This window comes from Macaca thibetana, chromosome 3 (genome assembly GCF_024542745.1).
Source record: "Macaca thibetana thibetana isolate TM-01 chromosome 3, ASM2454274v1, whole genome shotgun sequence".
In the NCBI taxonomy this organism is placed as follows: Eukaryota; Metazoa; Chordata; class Mammalia; order Primates; family Cercopithecidae; genus Macaca; species Macaca thibetana.
Window position 1 is genome coordinate 21,432,813 of NC_065580.1, and position 25,781 is coordinate 21,458,593.

A 25,781-nucleotide genomic window follows, 5' to 3' on the forward strand; every position below is an offset into this window, starting at 1 on the left:
CATTATTGTGATACTAGTGAATACTCAGTTGCCACAATATTGAGATCACCTTGTATTTTAATTTTGTTTGCTTGCATTAAGGAAGGAAATTTATAGTGTAAGTATATTTTCAAGCAGGTTTTAGTCATGCATTCCTGCTTCTTATTAAATGACGTGGGGACCAGTTAAAATTATGCTTATCATTTCTTCTTGTGTAAATCGGGCCATACTGAGTTTGTAATGCAAATAAAAACAAAGCTTCTGCTTGTCACCTTTGGTTGGCACATGATTTGTGCTGTACCTTATGCATGAAAGAAAGAAGGTTGCATTTCTTGTTCTAAACAAATCAAAGTAGGCATCTTTTTTACTCATCCTATGAATTCCAAATACTCTGCCTTAACCACCTCGAATTAGTGAAGTTTAACAGAAAAATCTATTGTGCTTATGGCAAGAATCTTCATCACCTGATTTTGTGATGGCCCTTGTTAACTCATTTTTAGAATAAAACAGTTGTCATGGTAGAAAAGATTGGACTGGGGTTGACTTACTTTCCAACGTTGTAACACACGTATAGCTCCTTTTCTCCAGAGCTTTTTATGTTTATTGCAAGTGAAGATACAAGCCAAGAGCAAATAGGATTAAGTTCAGGAAGGATATATGCAGGAAAGAATTCCTGGAGATGATAAAATCATGCCCGTATATGATGGAAAAAACTCTCTAAGCTGTCCATTCGTGGTTTACTTGTTCTTTTTTCACTGATCCAGTGAACATTTATTGAGTGGTTATCATATGCTAGAGCCACCTAGTTCTGACTGTGTGGTAGAAGGCTCTCAGGGATTGTCTGCGAGATGACGATCCCTTACCTAGGCCTGGAAGGCCAAGGGGAATATTCAATGTTTCCCAATTGACCTAAGGATCAAAAACTCTGTCCTTACTTGACCTGTAAAGTCGAGGTTCTGTCTGATTCTTTAGCCTTCCCTGCCCTCATCTTTGCTTTCTAGCTCAAGCAGCTGACAAGTGAAGCACAGCATCAACCCTCCCTTGTTTCTTTTGTACCACCAAGCCATTGCACGTGTGCACTCTCTCTCTGAAATGTACTTCAACTGTTTCTTCTGTGTTTTCTCAGACTATATCTGTGTCTTGCTCTTTTTGTAGTCTTTTCTGGTTTGGGTGTTTTTTCTTTTTTCCCTAACAATTGTATAATTAGTATAATTTTTATTATACTAATTTGTATATTTAGTATACTAATCAGAATATTACACTAATTATACAGGAGCAATACTAAAACTGGGTAATTAGTGGAGAGTTAAATGGAGGGCTCTTTCACAAATCGTGCATTAGGTTTATGAGAAACCAATTCTTGAGCTGAAGATGAAAAGGAAAAGAAACAATCACCAGTACCAGAAAGAGAACTACTTGGAAAGGGTCACCTGATAGGCGTGATATTTGCAAAGAGGAAGCAACCAACCTGTGCTTACCTGGCAGGGAGCAAGCCGGGGACATAAATACAGCGACTTCCCTCTGCACCTTGACCTCTAGATCTTCTGCTGGTGGGCCTTTATGGAGAAGTCTAATCGGAAGCCAGAAGACATGGGAGCCACTGATGCAGTCCAAATAGGTCAGCCTCACAGAGCAGAAAAGAGGGCAGGAAAGGCTGGAGAGGCAGCTGGGGCAGCAAATGGTGGATATCTATCATTTCGTTGTGGTGGCCAGTCCACAACAGGGAGCCTGCAGCATGCAGTTGGCAATGCGTGATGTGACTGACTGAATTTTACCAGGAGAAGAAGAATGGAACTTGACATTCTGGAAAAAGGAACATTTACAAAAGCAGGAGGAATTTTAGTGCTTTGTGGGAACTATAAGTAGTTTCATGTGGTTTAAATGTAGGTGAAAAGAGAGTGATCGCAAGTGTTCCTAAAGACATGGGTAAGGGCCAGATCATAGAGTGCATCACAGCACTGATCTAGGAGCGTTTACGTCATTCAGCATTCTTGAGGAGTTAGCAAAATTTTCTTTTTTTTCTTTTTTTTGAGACGGAGTCTTGCTCTGTCACCCAGGCTGGAGTGCAGGGGCCGGATCTCAGCTCACTGCAAGCTCCGCCTCCCGGGTTTACGCCATTCTCCTGCCTCAGCCTCCCGAGTAGCTGGGACTACAGGCGCCCGCCACCGCGCCCGGCTAGTTTTTTGTATTTTTAGTAGAGACGGGGTTTCACCGTGTTAGCCAGGATGGTCTCGATCTCCTGACCTTGTGATCTGCCCGCCTCGGCCTCCCAAAGTGCTGGGATTACAGGCTTGAGCCACCGCGCCCGGCCTAAAATTTTTTTAAAAATAAGTATTTATATGGGAAAGTTTCAGAGTAAAAATAGACAAAATAATACAACAAACTCCCAAGTGTCATTACTCAGCTTTTATAATTTTCAATTCATGGACAATCTTGTATTTGTCCCACCTAAAACCTCTTTCATTATATTATTCTGGAGCAAATCCTAGACATTACGTGTATACAATATATGTCATATATACATCTTATGCATAGCATATACATCATTTTATCCATCAATAATTCAAAATGGACTTTTAAAAGATACTTTCTTTTATAAACACAACTACAATGACATTATATTATTTTTAAAAATGAAACTAATACTACCTGAATATCAGTAAATATTTACTCAGAGCTTGAATTTCCAGTTGTCTCACAAATGTCACTTATTTTCTTATGCAGTTTCTTTGAGTCAGAATCCAAATAAAATTTACACATTGTGTTCGGTTGATATGACTTTAAACTCTCCGTAGTTTCCCCTCCAACTCTTCCCCATTTATTTATGGAAGAAACTGGTCATTTGTCCTGTCAAGTTTCTGAGTCTGAATTTTGCTTATAGGATCCCTGAGGCATTTATTAAAATGTGCTTCTTTCTTTTTTTCTCTACTTGATAGTTGGATCTGCATACACTACATATATTTTCCCCCAAATCTACTTTGTAAGCAGTGTTTTCTTTTTCTAAAAAGAATATGTAATGTTCGGCTTTGTTTCTCCTTTTTTAATGTTGACTGATATTGATGGTCAATGTTTGGATCTAGCAATCATTAAGGGTTGCAAAATAGTGATAATTCTAATTCTTTCTTTCTTTCTTTATTTTTTGAGATGGAGTTTTGCTTTTGTTGCCCAGGCTGGAGTGCAATGGTGCAATCTTGGCTCACTGTAACCTCTGCCTCCCAGGTTCAAGCTATTCTCCTGTCTCAGCCTCCCGAGTAGCTGGGATTACAGGCACCTGCCACCACCACATCCGGCTAATTTTGTAGTTTTGTTAGAGATGGGGTTTCACCATGTTGGTCAGACTGGTCTCCAACTCCTAACCTCAAGTAATCCACCTGCCTCGGCCTCCCAAAATGCTTGGATTACAGGCATGAGCCACCATGCCCAGCCTGATATTCTAATTCTATCCTTCTTCATTTACTACTTGAAATATTTCTATGAAGAGAAATTTCACTTCACTTACTATTTGATTACTTAGTCATATAGTTTGTGTAGGAAAGGCTCAATAAGTGATTCTTTTTCTTTCCTTATACATTTTCAAAATACTGAGTTAGTTCACTAGCATCCTCCAATGGTGACTCTGGTTTTAAATGGCCTTCAGTTTTTGAACAATAATCCCATCAAAGATTGGGATTTAGCTTCCCCTAGTATTTGGTTGGGCTTGTGACTACTTGGATGAATTGAATACAGTGAAGTAACACTGTGTACCTTCCTAGTCTGGGGTCATAAAAGATCCTTTCAGCATATGGGAAGTTTGAGTGCTAGTGATGATGTCTAATTAATAGGATTTTTAAAAAATTCAAGGTAATACTTAGTTCAGCTGTCTCTCTGCTTTCATTCCTTTAGTATCAATCATACTCATTTATTGAATACACTGAATCTACAAATTCTGCATCCCTAAGTGGGATGCTGCTAGGTAAAACTGTTAAGAAGTGAACCAAAAGAAAAGCCCTGTCCTCAGGGTGTTCATAGCTTGGTGTTATCAGGGGGACAAAGGAGTAAACAAGCCATCATAATCTGAGGCAGTAAATTCTAGGAGAAAGACTGGGGTGAGAGTGAAAAGAATTGAAATCAGAACAGTGTTTGTAAAATGGGGATGAGAGCAATAGTTTCTTAGAGTAGGGAGGAGTCCCTGGGAGTGGAATTGCCAAGTGAACGTGACCATCAGGGAATTAGCCTAAGAGACCACCGTATCCTAGGAGAGGGTTCCAGTGGTGGCTCCGAGTAATGACACAGAGTCAGTGAAGCCATGGATGTGGAGAAAGGGCAGAGATAGAGTTCTTTAAACTGTCAGTGGGGAGGCTAAAAGAGATGGAGTAAAACAGGGTCAGACTTGTGCTTTAGAAAGATTATGTGGGTCAAGCGTGGTGGCTCACACCTGTAATCCCAGCACTTTGGGAGGCCGAGGTGGGTGGATCACGAGGTCAGGAGATCGAGACCATCCTGGCTAACATGGTGACACCCCATCTCTACTAAAAAATACAAAAAATTAGCCGGGCGTGGTGACAGGTGCCTGTAGTCCCAGCTACTCAGGAGGCTGAGGCAGGAGAATGGCGTGAACCCACGAAGTGGAGCTTGCAGTCAGCCGAGATCGTGCCACTGCACTCTAGCCTAGGCAACAAAGTGAGACTCAGTCTCCAAAAAAAAAAAAAAAAAAAAAGAGATTATATGGATGACATTGTAGAAGACAACCAGAATTTACAACTGGAGGCAGGTAGACAAGTCAGAATGCTGTCATGTGAGTCCAGGTACATAAATGAGAAGGCCTGGCCAGGTGTGGTGGCTCCTGCCTGTAATCCCAGCATTTTGGGAGGCTGAGGTGGGCAGATCACCTGAGGTCAGGAGTTTAAGACCAGCCTGGTCAACATGGTGAAACCCCATCTCTACTAAAAATACAAAAAATGAGTCAGGCATGGTGGTGGTCACTTATAATCCCAGGTACTTGGGAGGCTGAGGCAGGAGAATCACTTGAACCCAGGATGCGGAGGTTGCAGTGAGCCAAGATCATGCCATTGAACCCTAGTCTGGGCAACAAGAGCGAAACTCCATCTCAAAAAAAAAAAAAAAAAAGAGAGAGAGAGAGAGAGAAGGCCTGCAAGCCTGAAGTAAGAACATGCCAGTGAAGACAGAGGGGGTGGTGAGTTCAAGAGAGTTGTTTGGACCTAGTGATGTATTGTGAAGGGTACAAAGGGAAGAGTATACCCAAATTCCAGGAGGCTATCTTAGATAGCTAGGTAAAGGATAAATGCATTAAATGAGATAGAAAACATAAAAGAGAGAATATCTCAAAAGAAATACACTGTGTTTTACCTATTTTAAATTCAAAAGCTCTATAAGACATTTAAGGAAATATAGAAATGGGCAATTTGAAATATATGTTTAGAGTTTAGGAGATCTTTTCAGGTTGGAGAGATTGTTTTGGAGAGGGAGGGGTTCTGCCAGATCCTTTTTATTCTTCTTCTGTCATTTGTAGGAAAAAGAAATAATCGCAGATGGGAGTTGGCAAAAAAGGAAATGGAATACTAAAATTAGGTCAATTTTTTTTTTCTCTTTACATCATGTGAATAAGGTAATCCATATACATCATCAACTAGCATCAAATGCATGATTGAATCTCAGATTCCAGTGACTCTAATTGCTTCCAAGAAAGAGAATCCTATCTAAGAAAAGCAGAATTAAATGGAGTTTAAACCGTATGGTTTTGAACATTCTATGCCCTCTAAATGTATACTGGCATATATTTCTCTATTTTCAGACACATTTTATCTTACTACTTGCTACTCATATAGCAGTACAGCATTGTATTTTTTTTTCATTCAGGATGAAATAATCTAATTTGCAGTCTTCAATTTCACATTTCTTGAACTAGTATATTGATTGTATTTCTAAGAAGGTAATTTATTTGAAAACTCAAACATTTGTTTAAGATGATTATGTGAACAGACAAATGTAGTTATTTGGGTATATGTGTATATATTTTTGCATATTTAATATAGCTATGTAACTAAAAACATAACCAGTAGGTCAAGCTTTTTAGAAACAAACTATTTTTCTTAGAAATTGATGTGTGTAGTAATTAAAGGCTATAAACTTTAAAAATCATGGAATACACTAATAAATATACTTGTACATTGCTTATGATTTAAGTAAAATCCAAAAAATTGAAAATTCAGAGTGGCACTTTAATAAGAGAGCTTTGAAATAGAATTACTGGAATGGGAAAAAAGGCTGTTTCTTTTAGACTCTTTATCTTGTAATTGCAAATTTCAAAGTAGAAGTCTTCAATTCATTTTACTGGTTGAAATACATTCCTACTAATTAAGATGATTCTTCATTGGGTGCTGGGTAACCTGATTACCTTTTTGGATTTTACACAGACCATAATCAGACATTGTAATTTGTATTTATTTCTGCCACAATTTTCTGCCATTATTGTTTCTAAAGTCCTTTCATGTTGAGTTTGCTTCTAAGTAATTTAAACTTCTCAAGACAGTTCCAGTTCAAAGCATTATTCAGTTAGAGGAATTGGGAACCTAATTTGCCATTCAGTATGAAATCCAAAGATTTCAGTCTCGTAAACTTTAAAGAAGGCACGTCCAGCTTTCTTTTTGTTAATTGAAATTAAACTGTGTGAGTTTCTTTATAGTTATGAATTAGGAAAGCAAGAGGTTATTCAGTGAGCGAAAAGTACGTGGAGAAATTTTCAGAGTTGAAGTTTTACACTTACCATATATCTTTGTTTTTAGAAGAAAGGTAATATTAAATGTTTGCTTATTTCGATAATATACATAAGAACTAAAGTAAAATATCAGTTACAATTTTATGACTCATAAATAACTATTTATATTTGATGTTTCTAATTGCTTTATTTTTGCATTTTTAAAAATACATGAAACCATATTGTAGGGAAAACCCATACTAAAAATGGCTACCTACTTTTATTGTATAAATATATCCTAATTTATGTAATAATTATTTTATGCAAAGTTTCCTTTATGAAGCTTTTAGGTTTCTGATGTTTTCTATTGCAGATAATCCTGTAATTAACATAATTGTTTGTAAATGTCTCTTCACATTTCACATTATTTTCTTATGCCAAATCCTAAGGAAATTACAATGACATAAGCATTTTGAAGCCTCTTAATAAAATTATCGAATTGTTTTTTAGAAATTTCGTACTGTTTACTTGCCCAAGAGAGTCATATAGAGTTCCTGGATGAGAAGTGATTTACTATACAGAGTTCCTGCGGCCAGCCATGACTGTGGCGGTGGGGGTGGTGGGAGCCCTGCAAGGCGTTGGGGTCACTGAAGGCCAGCCAGCTGCATTCCAGGTGGCACGAGGGACCGCCCTTGTGCTCAGAGAAGTGATTTAAATACCCAACAGATGTTGAAAATGTGTTAATGGATAGAGACATAAATGATGTTTAAATATTATACTTGATGGAAGGGGGACAAAAATAAACTTCCATCCCTGAAGGAAATCAAGGAATTATGTATGTTTTATGCAGATAAAATTCTGGAACAGACAATTATGTCCTTACAAACAACATTTGAGAGTAAAGATAAGTTTATTTTTATTGTTACCATTTTGTCTTTTTTTAAAGGAAGTTAAATGTGTTTTTTTTTGCATATTTTAATGGGCTGTTTATCTTTTATTGTTGAAATAGAAGAGATATATTCTGAATATAAGTCTTCTGACAGATTTATTTATTGAAAATATATTCTTTTTGTTTATACTTTTCCTTTTTGTGTTTTTAGTGTTTGTTTTGATGAGCATAAGTTTTAAACATCCAGTTTTATGAAAAAGGCTTAATTTGTTTTAGAGCTTTTTGTGTGCTTCCTAAGAAATCTTTGATTACTCCCAGAAAGATTGGGAGGCCATTCTCCTATGTTTTCTTCTGGAAGATTTATAAGTTTGGCTTTTATATGTAAGTTTATGATTCAGCTCAAATTAATTTTTGTGTATTGTGTAAGATGTATATTCGTTCATAAAAAATGCATTTATTCAGTTTTTTTCCAGCACTATTTGTTGAATCAACTTTCCTTTTCTGTAACATTGCTTTGGTGCTTTTGCTTGGTGCCTAGGTTCCATTCTGTTTCATTGATTTGTTTATCCTCATTGCCAATACCACACTGTCTTAATTAGCTCTATGGTAACCCTTCAATCTGGTAATATAAATCACTTTGTTGTTCTAACAGTGCTTTCCTTATTCTAGGTCTTTTGGCATTTGCTTAGAATCTGCTTTAATCTGCAAAAAATTAGGATTTTGATTGGAATTGCATTTAAGTTTTAGATAATTTTGGGAGGAATTGGAATATTAACAATATGAATGTTCCAATCCATGAACATGGTATATTTCTCCTTTTATTTAGGTATTTAATATCCATCAACAGTGTTTTGTAGCTTCAGTGCAATTTTCAGTTTTTTGCACACCTATTGTTAAATTTCTAATTATTTATTTCTAAGTATTTTTTAATGCTATTTTAAACAGTAATTTAAATTTTACATTTAATTATTATTGCTAGTATATAGAAATGAGTATATGTGTGTCTATATATACATACATATTTGTTTATTGACTTTGTCTCATAACTTTGCTAAATTCACTTATTAGATCCAGTAGTTTGGTTTTTTTTTTTTTTTTTTTTTTTTTTTTACTAGATTCCTTAGGTTTTCCTGCATACACAATTATATTGTTTGAAATAGAGTTTTACTGTTGCCTTACATGCCTTTCCTTTTTTATTCAAAAAATTTTCATGCCACTCTAGAAAATTCTTTAAAATTTCTTTTACTTGGATGTTCACTAAGATGTTGAATAAAAATGGTAAGAATGCACATGTTTGTATTTTTCCTGATTACATGGGGAAACATTCCATATTTTTCATAAATATGCTTAATTGTAGTATTTTTTTTATTAGTGTCCTTTATATGATTAAGGAATTTCCACTTAATTCCTACTTTCCTGAGAACTTTTGATCACAAATGAGTGGTGTATTTTATCAAAGGTTTTTGTATCTCTGAAATTGACATACAATTTTCCCCTTTATTTTGTTTATATCACTAATTTCATTAATTTTTAAAAATCTTATACTGATCTTGCATTTCTAGGATAAGCCCCTCTTAGTCTTGATTTATTATCATTGTTATACTGCTAGATACAGTTTACTAATATTTTGTTAAGCATTTTTGTGACTATGATTATGAGGGACAACAATAAATAAATTTCTTTTCTTGCATATCTTGATTGGGTTTTGATATAAAGGTTCTACTGGCCTTGGAATCTGAGACAGGAAATGACATTCTCTTCTGTTTTCTGAAAGAATTTGTGAAGACTGGTACTATTATCTTTTTCATTATATATTTCATAGAATTTCCTAATATACTCTGGCTTTGAGATTTCTTTAAGGCAAGTAGAGATATAGAATTATTCATATTTTCAATTTCTTCTTGAGTCAACTTTATTAAATATTTCATGAAACTTGTTCATTATTTTGTCTAAATTGTTGAGTTTATGTTTACAATACCATTAACATTTTACTGTCTGTAGGATCTCGCCTCCATTCTGGATACAAGTAATATATCAATTTACTTATCTTTTCCTCATAATCCTTTTTCTCTTTCTTACCTTATGCTCTTTTTTATTCTTTGATACGGAGTTTTGCTCTTGTTGCCCAGACTGGAGTGCAGTGGCATGATCTTGGCTCACTGCAACCTCTGTCTCCTAGGTTCAAGTAATTCTCCTGCCTCAGCCTCCTGAATAGCTGGGATTGTACGTGTCTGCCACAAGGGCCAGCTAATTTTTGTATTTTTAGTAGAGATGAGGTTTCACCATGTTGGCCAGCCTGGTCTCAAACTCCTGACCTCAGGTGATCTGCCCAGTTCGTCCTCTCAAAGTGTTGGGATTACAGGCGTGAGCCACTGTGCCCAGCATTACCTTATACTCTTATTTCCATATGTCTTTTACATTCCATATGAGCCCCACAAATCAACATTAATATATTTGCTTTGAACAATTGTTACTTTTAAAGAAATTGAGAGATGAAAGACAAATACGAAGTTCTTTGTTACCCATCTGTTTCCCTTTCCAGTGTTATTCATTCCTTCCTGTTGATCCATGTTGATCCAAGTTTCCATCAGGCATCATTTTGCTTTAATTTCAATGATTTCCTCTAACATTTCTTACAGTGAAGTTCTGTTGGCAACAAATACTTTTAAATTTTATTTTTCTGAAAATGTCTTTATTTTATCCTTATTCTTTGAATTATGTTTTTGTAGATATAGAATTCTGAATTCTGGACTGACAGGTTTGTTTTTGTTTGTCTTGCTTTAGCTCTTTAAATAGTTGTTTTCTTCTGGCCTCCATATTTTATAATGAAAAGTCAGCTGTCATTTGCATCATTAGTCCTTTGTATATAGTGTGTCTTTTTTTCCCTGTTCTTGAGACTTTCTCTTTATTTGTTGTTTTTTAAAAATCAAATTTTTAATTTACAAGTAATAATTGTACATATTCATGGAATACATAATGATGCTTCAATATATATAATGTACAGTGATCCAATCAGGATAATTAGCATATCCATCATCTCAAACATTTGTCATTTCTTTGTGTTGGGAACATTTAACATCCTCCTTCTAGTTTTTTGAAACTAGATGTTACTGTCAACTATAGTCATCCTACAGTGGTATAGAACACTAACATTTATTTCTTCTGTCTTGTTTTAATTTTGTATCCTTTAACAAGTTTCGTCCTATCCCTCCCTTTCCTTTATCCTTTCTAGCCTCTAGTATCCTCTGTTCTACTTTTTACTTATATGAGATCAACTTTTTCTAGCTTCCACAAGTTAATGAGAATGTGTGGTGGTTAACATGCTGTTCCTATCTTATATTATTTAGCATAATGTTCTCCAGTTTCATCCATGCTGCCACAGGATTTCATTCTTTTTAATGGCTGAATAATATTCCATTGTGTATACATGCTACATTTTTTTTATTTTTTGTTGTTGGACACCTAGGCAGATTCCATATCTTGGCTATTGGAGCAGTGCTGCAATAAACATGGGGGTACAGATGTCTCTTCAGTATACTGGTTTCCTTTCTATTCAATAAATGCCCAGTAGTGCAGTTGCTGGATCATATGATACTTCTATTTGTTGTTTTTTGAGGAACCTCCATATTGCTCTCCATGGTGATTGTACTAGTTTATCTTTAGTTTTAAACCTCTTTGTAGCTGTATTACTTTCTTATTGCTGCTGAGAACAAATGACTACAACAGTGGCTTAAGACAACACACGTTTATTATTTTAAATTCGTGGAGATCAGAAGTCTAAAATGGGTTTGTAGGCCTGTGTTCTCTCTGGAGATTCTATGGAAGAATTAGTTTCCTTGCCTTTTTCAGGTATTGGAGGCTGCCTGCATTCTTTGGCTTACAGTCCTGTGTCACTCCAGCATCTGTTTCTATTCTTGCATTGTCCTCTCTGACTTTCATTCTCTAGCCCCTAATTTTTCTTTATAAGGACCATTGAGACTGCATTGGGTCCACTAAGACAATCCAGAATAATCCTCCTATCTCAACAACCTTAGTTTACTTACACCTAAAAGGCCCTTTTGCTCCAGGAGGTTTGTGTGGTTCCTGGGAGTTAGAACATGGGCATCTTTTTTGGTGGTTATAGTGGTGAGCACTGTTCTGCCCACCACAGTGGTTTTCTTTGCATTTATCCTGTTTTAGGTTCACTGTTCTCCTTGGACCTAAAGGTTTATTTGTTTTCCCCAACAAACTAGGAATATTTTTATTCATGTATTTTCTGCTCCATTCTCCCTTTCTCTTCTTCTGGGATTTTATTAAATGTATTTTAGATTGCTTGTTACTGTCTCACAGGTCAAGAAATAAAATAAAATGTTTCTGTCTCTGTTTTTCAGATCTGGTAATTTCTATTCGTCTATTTTTATCTTCACTGGCCTCTTTCTTCCTGCAGCTTTCAATTTGCTCTTAAGTTCACCCAGCAATAATTTTTTCCCCTTTATTATAGATGATGTTTTCTTGCTTCTTTGCTTGTCTTGTCCTAGTGGATGATACATCGTATGTGGCTCTGGACTGTGTTTCGTTGTGACTTAGTATGTACTGTCTTAGCATTACATTCCACTTAGTTCTCCACTTCCTGCTTCACAAGATAAAAAATCAGTCTTATATAAGGGACGAACACTACTGGACCACTATTAAAAGATGGATAGGGTATATTTCTTTTGTTCCAGAATTCTACAAATCTATTTTATTCCATTGCTCCAGTATATTTTGTTGATTGTGTCACTATATTGTCAGGACATTGCAGATTTTAGAGGAATGATTGTCTATATAACTACCTTTAAAGCATACAAATGATTTTTTCCCCAAACCGCATCATGAATACGAGTCTACATCTCACTAACAGTTGTAAAACTGGACAGGTCCACAAAAGTGGCTTCTTTTTTTCCTGCTTCTCATGAACTCACTTTGGTAGTGACTAGAATCTATTTTCATTAAACAAAAATGAAAAAATCACATGTATATAAGTAATCCCAAAGAGAGTGTTGAGAGTTTTACAAGATATTTTCTTAGAAAAATTTTTGACTTACAGTAAGTATGCAATAATTGCTACTATTTTTTAAATTTGCAGAAGGGAGGCTTTTCAAATGCAGTGCTTTCCTTTTTACTTTCTAGCACTTTAGAGTGGCTGGACAATACTACATCACTTATATAGTCAAGGAAAGAAACAGGGCTCTAGATGGGAGGAGGTGGAATTTGAGAACATGAAATTATAGAATTGTAGGTACAACATAGAATCATAAAATGCTAGTTCTGAAAGTGATTGTAGCAGCATACTGTAATTACTTTCCATATGAGGAAACTGAATTTATGGAATTATTGTTGCTATAAATATTTATTCATGTGGACAATAATTAATACCACCACTACTAATAGCATTTAGGCTCCGTACAGCATGTTTTACCATGGAACTTTAAAACACACCAGTGGGCTGGGTGCAGTGGCTCACACCTATAATCCCAGCACTTTGGGACGCCAAGGCGGGTGGATCACCTGAGGTCGGGAGTTTGAGACCAGCCTGGCCAACATGGCGAAACCCTGTCTCTACTAAAATTACAAAACAAAATTAGCTGCACATGGTGGCATGCACCTGTAGTCCCAGCTACTCAGGAGGCTGAGGCAGGAGAATTACTTTGGAGGTGGAGGCTGTAGTCAGCCAAGATTGTGCCACTGCACTCCAGCCTGGGCAGCAGAGTGAGCCTCCATCTCAAAAATAATTTAGTAAATAAAATAAAACAAACACACCAGTGCCTAGAAATCTTAATTATTGATAAAATGAAAAGAATCTTAATGATAGAGGTTCCTGACAGTAAAATAGCTTGTAAAATGTGTCGAAAACTATGAATTAGCTGATATTGGTGCCACTGCAAATTATGTAAGTAAATTTCTCATTTTGGTGACGAGCTGAGTATATCAAAGAGGAAAAAATTCAATAGGAGATAGATCCGTTGAGGCTATTTAGTACAGGAGGCTAGTTATGGGATGTTAGAAGAATTGAAAAGAGGTCAACCCTAGATTAGTGTAAAGGTAAACTGAGGCTGGAGCCGAACCGGGAATGAAGACACAAGGCAAATGGCAGTGAGAATAGCCTTTATTAGGACTCGCGGGCGAGGTTCCTCGGTCCAAAGGTGCGGGCCGAGGAAGTCGCGCTGAGGGAGGAGGGTAGGGGCTTTTTTATAGCCTGAGAGATAGGGAAGCTGGTTGTACAAACAGAGCCTGGGGGGCCTTGAAACTACTAGGGCAGGAGTCGAGTAAGGGTCATGAGGAAGGGGTCTTTGGAAACTGTCAACTGAAACTGCTGTTTACGAACTTGTGGAATGCAGGTGAGCTGCAGGTCATGGGGGAGTGTGGTTGCCCAGCTGGAACCTCTGACGTATGCAAGTCTGTGGGTGTGTTCAAAGAGGAAGGGAAGTCTCGAACAAAGGGCCTGCTACACCGGGTAACACCGCCGTGTAGGGTCTAGATTCCTGCCTAACAATTAGCAATCCATAAATGGTCCCTAGGGCTAGAGGGACAGTGGGAGAAGATGGTGTTATTAGCATCAGGGAGCTCAGGCTATAAAACAGAGGTGGAACTTGGGAGAAGTGGCCACCTGAGAGACCTGTTGATGGGCATGCTGGGAGGGTCACATGGCAGAACTAGAACTCTGGAGAAGGGAATTGCTCCAGGAGAGTTGGAGCCTCTGTGAGGACTGCCTGTCTGAGCTGGAGCCACAGGGTTGGGTTGGCCTGGAAAGAGTGCTTCTCAGTAGGAAATGGAAGCTCAAGGAATTATTAGCTATTGCCAGACACTGATTGAGAAAAAGAGATGGGAAGAAATATTTACACTCTCCTCTCTTTCAGCCCACTAATATTTATATTTGTATTTTTATTTCTTGTTCCTTTGTGTATGATGTGAGGTAGAATACTGATTTTATTTTTCTCTATGTAGTGAGAAATATTCCCAGCCTCATTGGCTAAATTATCCATCATTTCTTCAATAATTTATAATGCCACATCACCATAGTTCATATACTCATATCTTTGAGTCTGTTCTGTTCTCTGTATTCATTTCCACTGACTTTCACTATTTTAATGACTGCATCTTTAAGTGTTATATATCTTGGTATCTAATAGGGACAGTTGGCTATCCATTGCCCCTGTTCTTTCCAACTATCCTTAGTTATTTGTGGATCTTTATCCTTCAAAATTAATTATTGAGTCATTTGTACAAGTATATTAGTCAAAATTCTCCAAAGAAACAGAACAAAAGGGAGTGTGTGACTGAGGGAGAGAGATTGAGATTTATTTTAATCTCATGTGAATTGTGAATTGGAGGCTGGCAAGTCCCAATTTGCACCAATTTGCAGGGTAGGCTGACAGGCTAGAGACCCAGGGAGCAGTTGATGTTGAAGACCAAGTCCAAAGACAGGCTGATGGTCAAATTCCTCCTTGTTCTGGGAAGGTTCTTCTTTTTTCTTTTTAGAGTCTTCAGCAGATTGGATGAGGCCCACTCATGTTTGCTTTACTCAAAGTCTACTGAGTTCAGTGTTAATCTCATTAAAAAAATACTTTCATAGAAACATCTAGAGTGTTTGACCAAATATCTGGTTACTGTGGCTTAGAAAGTTGACATGAAATTAACATGACAACAAGATTCCTCAAAATAGTATTTCTCTTATTTTAATTTGAATTACATTGAATGGGTATGTTAATTTTGGAAAATTAACATTATTGGAGTATTGAATTATTCTGTCTGTGAATATAACATGCCTCTCCATTTATTTAAGTCTTTCCTTACATCCTTCAATAAAATTTTAAAATTTTCTGCATAAAAGTCTGCATGTATTGTTTTTGTTGATATTGTAAATGGCATTTTATATTATATTGTATTTTTGTTTATTTAATGCTAGAGTAGTAGAATACTGTTGATTTTTTAAGTTGACAGTGTATCAGCCATCTTTCTTAGGAGTTTTAACACTTGGCCTGTGAATTTTCTTGGAATTTTTATGTATGGGATGATATCAGTAGAAATATTAGTAAGTTTACATTTTTTCCTTTAATTTTTTTTTTTCTAATTGTATTTCTTTGTCTCATTGTGTTGGTCAGTACTTCCAGTATTATGCTGAAAACTTTTGTTGCTAATGGATAACTTTTTTCTTGAAAGGAATGCTTCTAATTTTTTTTTTTTTGTGAATAATATTTTTTTCTAGATATCTTGGTAGGTGATCTTTATCAGTTACAAAAGCTATTTTCTACTCCTGGTTTTCTGTGAAAATCATTTTTATCATAAAAGGCATTGAACGTCATTTTTTTTTTGCTTAATCTTTTGAGATGATAATATGGTTTTTCTCGTTTAAACCATTAATGTACTGAAATTACAATGATGTATTTTCTGATGTTGAGTAGTTCTTAATTTCTTGATTCTTAATAATAAACCATAATAACTTTAACTTCTATAAAAGAGACCACTGGCGGCAATTAGATTTTTTAAAGTGATTTTTGCATTTATGATTATGAATATAATTTAGGCTAAAATTTTTTGTTTTCTTGTACTGCTTTTATCTAGTTTTGTTACCTTAAAAGCTATAGCATCATATTTTCTAAAGCAACTTGTACTAAATAGACACCGTCTTTCCTTAACATTTGAATAGGACTGACTTATAAAACATCTAGCCTTTTTGACATTTTTGGGGAAGGGTGAGGGAGGAAGGTAAAATGAGGAAGATTTTTTGATAACTCTTTCAATTTTTAAAATAGCCCTAATCTATTTAATTTCTGTATTTATTATACCAAATTTTGCAAGTTATATTTTTCCCAGAAATTTCTTTCTTATCTAGGTTTTTTGATTTATTGTTTTCATAAAATTCTTGCATGATTTTCAAAACTCTCTATTATCTCTTTAGCTATCTCCTTATTTTATTTATTTAATTTTATTTTTTAGATACAGGGTCTTGCTCTATTGCCAGGATGGAGTGCAGTGGCATGATCATAGCTCACTGCGGCCTTGAACTCCTGGGCTCAGAAGATCCTCCTCCCTGAGCCTCCCAAGTAGCTGGGAATACAGGCATGCACCACCATCCTCAGCTGATTTTTACATTTTTTGTAGAGATGGAGTCTGACTATGTTGCCCTGGCTGGTCTTGAACTTCTGGCCTCATGCAATCCTCCCACCTTGGTCTCCCAAAGTGCTGGGATACCTGGGATACAGGTGTGAGCCACTGCACCTGGCCCTTTCTTATTTTTAATAAAGAAAATAATTTTGGCCAGGCACGGTGGCTCACCCCTGTAATCCCAGCACTTTGGGAGGCCAAGGCAGGAGGATCATGAGGTCAGAAGATTGAGACCATCCTGGCCAACATGGTGAAACCCCATCTTACTACAATACAAAAAATTAGCCAGGCATGGTGGCATGCGCCTGTAGTCCCAGCTACTCAGGAGGCTGAGTCAGGGGGAATTGCTTGAACCCGGCAGGTGGAGGCTGCAGTAAGCTGAGATTGCGCTGCTGCACTCCAGCCTGGCAACAGAGTGAGACTGTCAAAAAAAAAAAAAAAAAAAAAAAAGAGAGAGAGAGAAAAGAGTTTTATGTTTTCTATTCTTCTTTGTTTAGTCTTACAGAGGTTTGTTTACCTTGATAGTCTTTAAAACACAAGCAGACTTTAGGGTTGTTGATGATCTCTTGTGTTGGATCTCCATGTCACAGATTTTTTTCCTTTGGGTCCTTTGTTCCAGGAATGAGGCTGGGGCTGATAGTGGTAGTGAGGAAGGAAAGGAGAGTAAGATTTGCTCTTGCTTCACCCCTCCTCCAACCCATGATTGCCTGTTATTTCCATCTGACAGCAAGTAGAATAAGGACTTGAGCAGTAAGGAGGAGGATACGCTTTGAGAGGGGTTGAATATTCCAGGGAAGAGTATAGTGTGAAAAGATGGAAAATCTCAAGACATAGCTGCAGTGCAAAGGAGAGCTATGGTCTTGGGGCAATAAATGGCAGTGGATGCATTAGGTCAGGGACTGTCTTATTTCCTCTCAAGTCACAGGCTACCAGAAAGGCAATATCTGAGGTTCTCACAAGACTAACATGTGCTAGGTTAAATAGAGAGTGGTTGTCACTAATAAATCAAAGTATTACTAATAGTAAATGATTCATTCTGGAAAGTCTTGGGGCTTTCTATTAGGGCTCTTAGGGCCTGTATCTTGTAAGATGCTAAGCCTAGACCAATCTGAGACATAAAAAATATGTATTTCTAATAAGTTTTAAAAAATTACTTATACTCTAATTTGTTCCCAAAATAATTTAATGTGACTGTGCTGACAATAATGGAAATGTCTCTACCCTGAAAAGCTAATTACAGTAGTTCCTCCTGTGTCTGTGCAATCATCTTGAATTGATTGTGAAATGCCAGTAGGGGTGGCATTGACAGTTATTAACTCTACCTCTTTGTAATATTTGCTGTTATTTTGTTTTTGAGGCTGAGAAGATGGCTTAAAAGTGGTCTAGACTACTGTGTATGACTTCCAATACCAAGAGATTGGAAGGTATTCAAGCAATTTTCAGTCCAGTTAAACTCAGAGGAATGCCTTCTTATCAGGCAGGTTTTACATTTTATCTGTCGTTAGGCCTACTCAAGACTACAAAATAAAAAGAGTAAATTTACGTCAGGTAATAAGGCAAAAAGAATTTTAGTAACTTCTCACAGCATTCTCCTCTGCTTTCTTGCTCACCAGTCAGTTGGTGGGAAGAGTGTAATAGACTAGGAAGGGGCATGTGGGAACTTTTTGGGTGTTATACATTTTTTCCAAAACTTGGTCTCGATGGAGGTTAACATGTGTGTATAAAATATTTATTAAGCTGTATAATAAAATTTGTGTGCTCTATGTATATTATACAACAAAAATGTGTGATTTTTCTTTTATTTCCTAAAAGGATAAATAATACTAAATACATTTTTTTTTTACTAAGTCAGAAGAGGTTATATAAATGTGTTGCTCCTTAACAAGACTTTTAATATCATCTTGAAACTCCATTCTGTGGTTCCCATGATGAACTGAGTTCTTACTGTCTTTCATTTTGATCCTCAAAGCTGCTTTGCTTTCCAGAATGTTTTAAATTAAGTAATTGTTGTTATTTTGCATTTTGTTGATCTTATACAAGTTAGAAATAGCTTGAGGAAGTTTAGATAAAAAGCAAACACCTATCTAAACATGAAAAGTAATCAACAATGTGCTGCATATTTAAGTATTAGGTAAATACAATTTAGAGGTTAATAAACTACCTGCTTTATCTCCTTCATATTGGTTTCGTTCTGCTTTCATTGGTTGTTTAATGAGAATATATAACACAAAGAAAAACCTTTGTATTAAACTAACATGCTTAACTTTAGATTTGAAACATGTAAGAGCAAAAAGTGGTAGTTAATAGGAATTTATGGTAAAGCTTGTCATAATTGTGAATATTCAGTTTATTTGTATTAATGGTTTATCCAGGTTTCCTACTATGGTGGTGGTTAATTTTACCAATTTTACTATGTTTATCACAGACTCCTTGGTTATGTACAATGGACTTGGGATTTCCAGCTTTCTTTTTCTTTTTTCTTTTTGAGATGGAGTCTCGCTCTATTGCCCATGATGGAGTGCAGTGGCGTGACCTCGGCTCACTGCAACCTCCGCCTCCCGGGTTTAAGTGATTCTCCAGCCTCAGCCTCCTAAGTAGCTGGGACTACAGGCACCCGCCACCATGCCCAGCTATTTTTTTTTGTATTTTTAGCAGAGACGGGGTCTCGCCATGTTGGCCAGGCTGCTCTCAAACTCCTGACCTCAGGTGATCCACCTGCCTCGGCCTCCCAAAGTGCTGGGATTACAGGTGTGAGCCACCACGCCTGGCCTCCAGCTTTCTTAAATAATGAGAACTAACTCCTTGCTTCCCTTTGACTCTTGTTTTTATAGGCAGCCTTGCAAGTTGGGGGCCATGGAGAGAGGCTACACCAGTGTCGAGAAGTCATGCTTCTAACTTACAAATCCATCCCCATGCAAGTGGATGGGGAGCCCTGTAGGTTGGCCCCAGCTATGATTCGGATCTCCCTGAGGAATCAGGCCAACATGGTACAGAAGAGCAAGAGGAGAACATCCATGCCTTTACTTAATGAGTGAGTCTGCTCATGGCCTACCTTGCTTAACACGAAGACCTTGGAGAGGAGAGTGCAGAGCATGTGCATGGTCTGAGAACCTCACTGTGTTGGGAAGAGGAAAAAAGTCCGGGAGACTCAGCAGTTCCTTGGTTTCTCTCATGGGAACATAGAGTTTTTTCCCCTTGTTTATTGTACAGTTCCACACCCTTCTTTTAGTAGTTATTACTGTAAATGAGATAGATGATTCTTCTTCACTGACCACTTGAGAATGTATTTATTGAGACTCTCAGAAAATCATTGAGAGGGATTCTAGGGTGGTAAACTGTGTTCAGGTAAATGTGTTTTTGTTTTGTTTCAGGGAAGCACATAGTTAGCCTGCTCTTTACTTAGGTCGCTTGGAGAGTGTTGGTTTCTCCAGTCGCGGCTGGTTGGCAGAGCTGGTCAGTGGCTGGCCTCTATCCACATTGCATCTCTTTCTGCCTGCCAGCGAATTGTTCCCTTCCTGATATTCCTATTTTGGGGTCCTGCATACTCTGGTGCTTCAACTCAGCATTGGCTTTCTGGGCAGCATCCTATTGTCCAGACGTAGCCTGACCCACTCTTTCTACCCTTAAACACGTGGTATCCCTCCTGGAGTTTTCCTTTCTTAGGCATTTTAATAAACTGACTTGAGGTAAGGTAATAATGACTAGATATTTAGAATGCATATTCATTTTATAGTGTGTCTCACTCCAACTAGTGATTAAGTGTCTGTGGGGTTGGAGAAGGGGATGGATAATGAACGGAAGTTTTGGCATCTTTTGAATATTTCCTATATATCATGCTGTATGCCTAAGGCCATTTCAGGGCTTAGCCTTGTGTCATTCTCTGTCACAGTGAGGGACTCTGAAAGGTGCTTCTCCCGTTTGTGGCCTGTCATGCATGGTTATCTATTTGCACTGAGTGGCTGGCTTCCTTGTGGTGCCTGTAAAGCAAGGGCATGCTTTGCCATGCATTTATGCAGAAGTCCCTAGAATAGCCAGCAACACAGGTGCCCTCACTCACTACCAGCACTTCCTGTTCTCTCTCTGTGGTGGCACATGTTGATGAGCAGGATTAGATAGTGCTCTCAGAGTATTCCAGCTTTTGGCATCTGGGTCTCAGTTTGAAGCTGGGATAAAAAATCTACTCTGTCCTCTCCTTCCTTCTCTCCCAGAATCCAGACTTCCCCCAGAATTTTTCCTAGATTATTTTCCAGAGGTGTTTTTTAGTTACATGTCTTTCTTTGTTTACATTTTGCATTTAGTGAAACTCCTGACTCATTCCTCATGCTGCCTGCCCTCCCTGCGTTTACCTTCTGTTAGGTTAAATACAGAATTGCTGAGGTTATATTTTAGAAAACGTGGAATGTCAGTAGTTGTATATGGTTCATCAAATTTACCCTAGAAATGTCAGAGTTACGTGGACCATGGGTTTGCCAGAAATCTATGAAATACTAAGTGAAAGAAAATCTCTGAAACTGTACTATAGTCTATGTTGTTGGGTCACTTTTAGATAGTTTGTTAAGAAGATATGCAGAAGCTAAAAGTTTTTACTATGTATAGGCAGAGAGCTCACAGTCTTAGGCCTGCTTCTTCTGTATTTAATAACCTTATCAGACATGAAATGGTTTTCAGCTGGTTTAGTTTTAAACAGCTTTTACCTTTGTGTTGAGAATTCGTATTTGCTCAACAACCATATTGTTAAGAATTCATTTGGCTTTCTGCACCTGTAGAAGCACATAAAAAGAATTGTTTTCTTTTTGTACTCATGGCACACGTGATATATGATGGCACTTCTTGTAGCTCTTAGCTATGCAAGTGTTCAAGAAGCAGCCTCAACTTAAAAATACTGTTACTGGCTGGGTACGGTGACTCACACCTGTAATCCCAGCACTTTGGGAGGTCAGGTGGCTGGATCACTTGAGACCAGGAGTTCAAGACCAGCCTGGTCAACATGGCAAAACCCCTTCTCTGCTATAAATACAAAAATTAAACAGGTGTGGTGGCACATGCCAGTAATCCCAGCTACTCAGGAGGCAGAGACACCAGAATCTCTAGGACCACAAGGCAGAGGGTGCATGGAGCTGAGATTGCACCACTGCACTCCAGTCTGGGCAACTGAGCGAGACTCTGTCTGGAAAAACAAAACAAAACAAAACAAAAACCCCAAACAACAACAACAATAACAAACCCCAGAACTGTTATTTACTTTCTACTAGAGGCAGTGGTGCCTGCATCCAGGCCAGCCCATGCCCTCTGAAAGACTTATGAGAAATGGGAATAATAGTATAATTTTCATTTTATTAATGAATATTTATAAGACTTAAAAATAACAAAAATCTTTATTACTACTTGTGAAAAATTATTCAACACTGTATTTTCAGAAAATCAATACAGATAGCACATTTTCAAAAGAAAGCAAAAAACCCTAGTCACCTTGTAATATTTGCTTACTAAACCTTAATTTCTCTCATTCTAATCTTATTTACCTTCTGTGATTAAATATTTCTTTTGATTTTACCAGAAAACCTTGTTTTGAAATCTAAGGTCTTCCACTGTATTTCCAAGTGGAGTTTCAAGTTCAAGGTCAGCCTTTCCTTTAAGACTTTTCTATAAGTTTTCTTCCACCTTCTGAGTCCTTCAAGCCTTTCTCTGCTTTGGCCATCAATTGTGTGAAGTGTACCATTTCAAACAATGAAGAAAGAGAAATTCGAAAGACATTTTCTTTATTTCCTGCCTTCCTTTCTTCGCCTGTCTTTTTTCTTTACTCAAGGAGAACCAGTCAAAAATATCTTTAGAATTTTTAGCTTAAAAACCTCTGTGTGTGTGTGTATGTGTGTATGTGTGTTTGCATGTGTGTATGTGTGTGTTTGCATGTGTGTATGTATGTGTGTGTTTGCGTGTGTGTATGTGTGTTTGCATGTGTGTGTTTGTGTGTATGTTTGCGTGTGTGTTTGTGTGTGTTTGCGCGCGCGTGTGTGTATGTGTGTGTTTGCATATGTGTATGTGTGTGTGTTCCCAGTAAGAAGAAGGTGGCTGTTTAATTCATCTTTAAAAATTAGGCTCCTTTTACACAGCATGTTAATTGGATATTTGAGACGGAAGTGCTGTGGCTCCCTTAACAGCAGTTCCCTTTCCACTTAGATGCCAGTTATCCTTGTGGTTCTGCCCTTTCTCTGGGAGACTATATCTCTGATCTGTGTCTTCAGCCCAGAATTTTCTTCTAAAAATTGAAGACTGATACCCAAATATCTCAGTTGACATTTTTACCTTAATGTCTCATAGTAACCTCAAACTACATGCTAGAAACTGGACTCATTAACTTTATTTCCTTGGCTTTTCTTCCCCACTATCCAGTGAGCCTATTCCATTCACAGTTGTACACAGGAAACTACCATCCACTCATTTGTCCTGTTCCTGGCCTCTGAGGTTCTCTCAGTCACTTCTACTTCTATACACCTGCTAGTCCATTTCTGCATTGCTGTAAAGAAATACCCGAGACTGGATAATTTATTTATATTTATTTGTTTATTTATTGAGACAGAGTCTGACTCTCTTGCCCAGGCTGGAGTGCCATGGTGCCCTCTCGACTTACTGCAACCTCCGCCTCCCAGGTTCAAGTGATTCTCCTGCCTCAGCTTCACAAGGAGCTGGGACTACAGGTGTGCGCCACCATGCCCAGATGTATTTTTGATAGAGACAGGGTTTCTCCACGTTGCTCAGGCTGGTCTTGAAGTCCTGGGCTCAAGTGATCTGCCCGCCTCCGCCTCCCAAAGTGCTGGGATTACAGGCGTGAGTCACCATGCCCAGCCAAGGCTGGGTAATTTGTAAAGAAAAGAGTTTTATTTGGCTCACAGTTCTGTAGACTGTACAAGTATGGGACCAGCATCTGCTTGGCTTCTGGTGAGGCTTCAGGAAGTTTACAGTCAGGGCTAAAGGTGAATGGGGAGCTGGCATATCACATGGTGAGAGAGAGAGCAAGAGAGGGGGGAGGCACCATACTCATTTAAACAACTGATTGTCACATGAACTCAGAGTGAGAACTCACTCACTACCCCAAGGAGGGCACCAAGTGTTTATGAGAGATCTGTCCCCATGACCCAAACACCTCTGACCAGGCCCCACATACAACATCGGGGATTCCATTTCAATATGAGATTTGGATGGGACACATGTCCAAACCATATCAACATCCATCAGGGTAGCTACCACATTCTTTGAACTCTATCTCCTATTTATTTCCCAAGTCTTTCACTCTCATCCCCTCTATCCTCTCTACTGCTAAAGCAGCCAGAGTTCAAAGGTCATGCGAGCTACCTCTCAGCAGCATTACTAAAGTATGCTTCTGACTGTTTTCTTGTTCCCACCCTTGCTGCCTTCACATAATCTGTCTCTTCTGATATACCAGTTAGATTGATCTAAGAATCCCAAGCCTGTGTTCCTTAGCTTTGCAGACCTTTTCGATCACTCCCTTCTTCATTCTCTTTGCTCTTTGTTCCAGGGAAGATTGCTGTTCCTGGAACAGTAGCCTGTCTCCTACATCGTCCTGGTTTTGCTTTCAGGTCCTCTTCTTGCAGTGCCCTCTGCACCTCTTTATCTTCTGCTAACTCCTCGCTCACAGCTTAGGACCCCATTGAATTACTACTTTTCCTAATAAGCCTTCTCTGTCTACTTCTAGCTGTTAGATGTACCTTTACGTGCTTCAGTGGTGCTCTTGGTTATTTTCATGACACTACTTACTAAAAACAGTGTAATCATGGATTTACTCCTCCCTTCTCTGCTCTGTGGGGAGGCCCTAGGATTTTCCTTTTAGGATCCCCAGTGTCGGTCATAGGTCCTGAGACACAGTCACATCTTGCATCAGCGACTCACACTTGAATCTATTCTGTGACGCTGTCTCTGCTGTGTTTCTCAGAAATTGCTTTCTAAGTCTAAAATTTTGTGAATATAAAACTAATCTCAAATATGTTCTGATCACGTTGTCTTATAAATGAAAGATACATATTTAATGATTTCAAGCTATGGCCCACATGGATAGAAGGAATTTCCATGAGAAATAGTTAACTAATAGGGCCTCATGATGCCACTAGATCTTCATTTATGAAAAAGGAAAAATTAATGTTTCCTAAAAAATATTTCTTGGCTTATAACCCCATTTGCCATTACTATACACAAACTAAAAAGCTAGGTCCCACTGTGTCCAGAAGCTCCTCATTTATTTGGGAGCATATGTCATTTTATCATAGCATAGGAATCTACACAGAGTATGAACTCCAGTAAATACCTTCCCCACAAAAAGGAATAAGCAGATGTATCTAGGTTCATATTCGTATGCCAGTAACATGATAAGCTGGATTATGTTCTTTATTTGCAAGATGCCATTGAAGGAGAATAGAAACAAAATTACCCAGGTGTTTCAGGAGATCTTCAATGAACTATTAATAAATGGATAATATTATCCTTAGTTCACTAGTAATTAAGGCTTCATTGTTAAAGATGGTCATTTTAACCAATGGCCAGATTTCTAGTCAGCAAACTTTGAATTGAGCAATCGAATTCCATCATCCTAGGCTGCTGAGACGTATTATATTGGTTGGAAATGATAGTACTTGGAGGATAACACAGACAGAGAGAGGCTTGGACTGGAGTTAACTCATGGGTGACCTTGTATGAAAAGTTATGTATCCTGCAGAACAGAGAGATCCAGGGAACTAGGTCTAATGTAGTTCCAATGAAACTCTTTAAATAAGAGAGTGGAGAGAATAATTATGTAAAGTCAACAAAACATTTTGGGTTTAGTTTCTTAAATTCTACATTTTATCTTTTCTAGCAGCTGCTGTAGACTCCATTATAAAAGAAAGGAGAAAAGGGAGAAATCTGTGGTTTGATTTTTCTCCCCAGAATGTGGGTAGAATGACAGCAATACAGTGATAAAATGAGACTTTCTTGGTATTACCTTTGGAGTTTTTTAAAAGCCTTTGTTGTTCAACTGAAGGAAGTTGAAGTTTTGGTTCAGACACTTTTTAAGATGATTGTCTTTTGATGAGTGTTCCTATAAAGCCT

The 25,781-nt window shown here is 37.7% G+C and overlaps 1 protein-coding gene across 8 annotated transcripts in view; it reads left to right on the forward strand.

Moving 5' to 3' along the window:
- Positions 1 to 25,781, forward strand: part of DGKI (diacylglycerol kinase iota) — a 464,727-nt gene that overhangs the window by 276,606 nt on the left and 162,340 nt on the right. For all 8 annotated transcript variants that reach the window (XM_050782372.1, XM_050782373.1, XM_050782378.1 and 5 more), the window contains one exon: positions 19,517 to 19,716. In XM_050782372.1, coding sequence (XP_050638329.1) covers positions 19,517 to 19,716 — 200 coding nt within the window. The remainder of the gene's footprint in view (positions 1 to 19,516; positions 19,717 to 25,781) is intronic.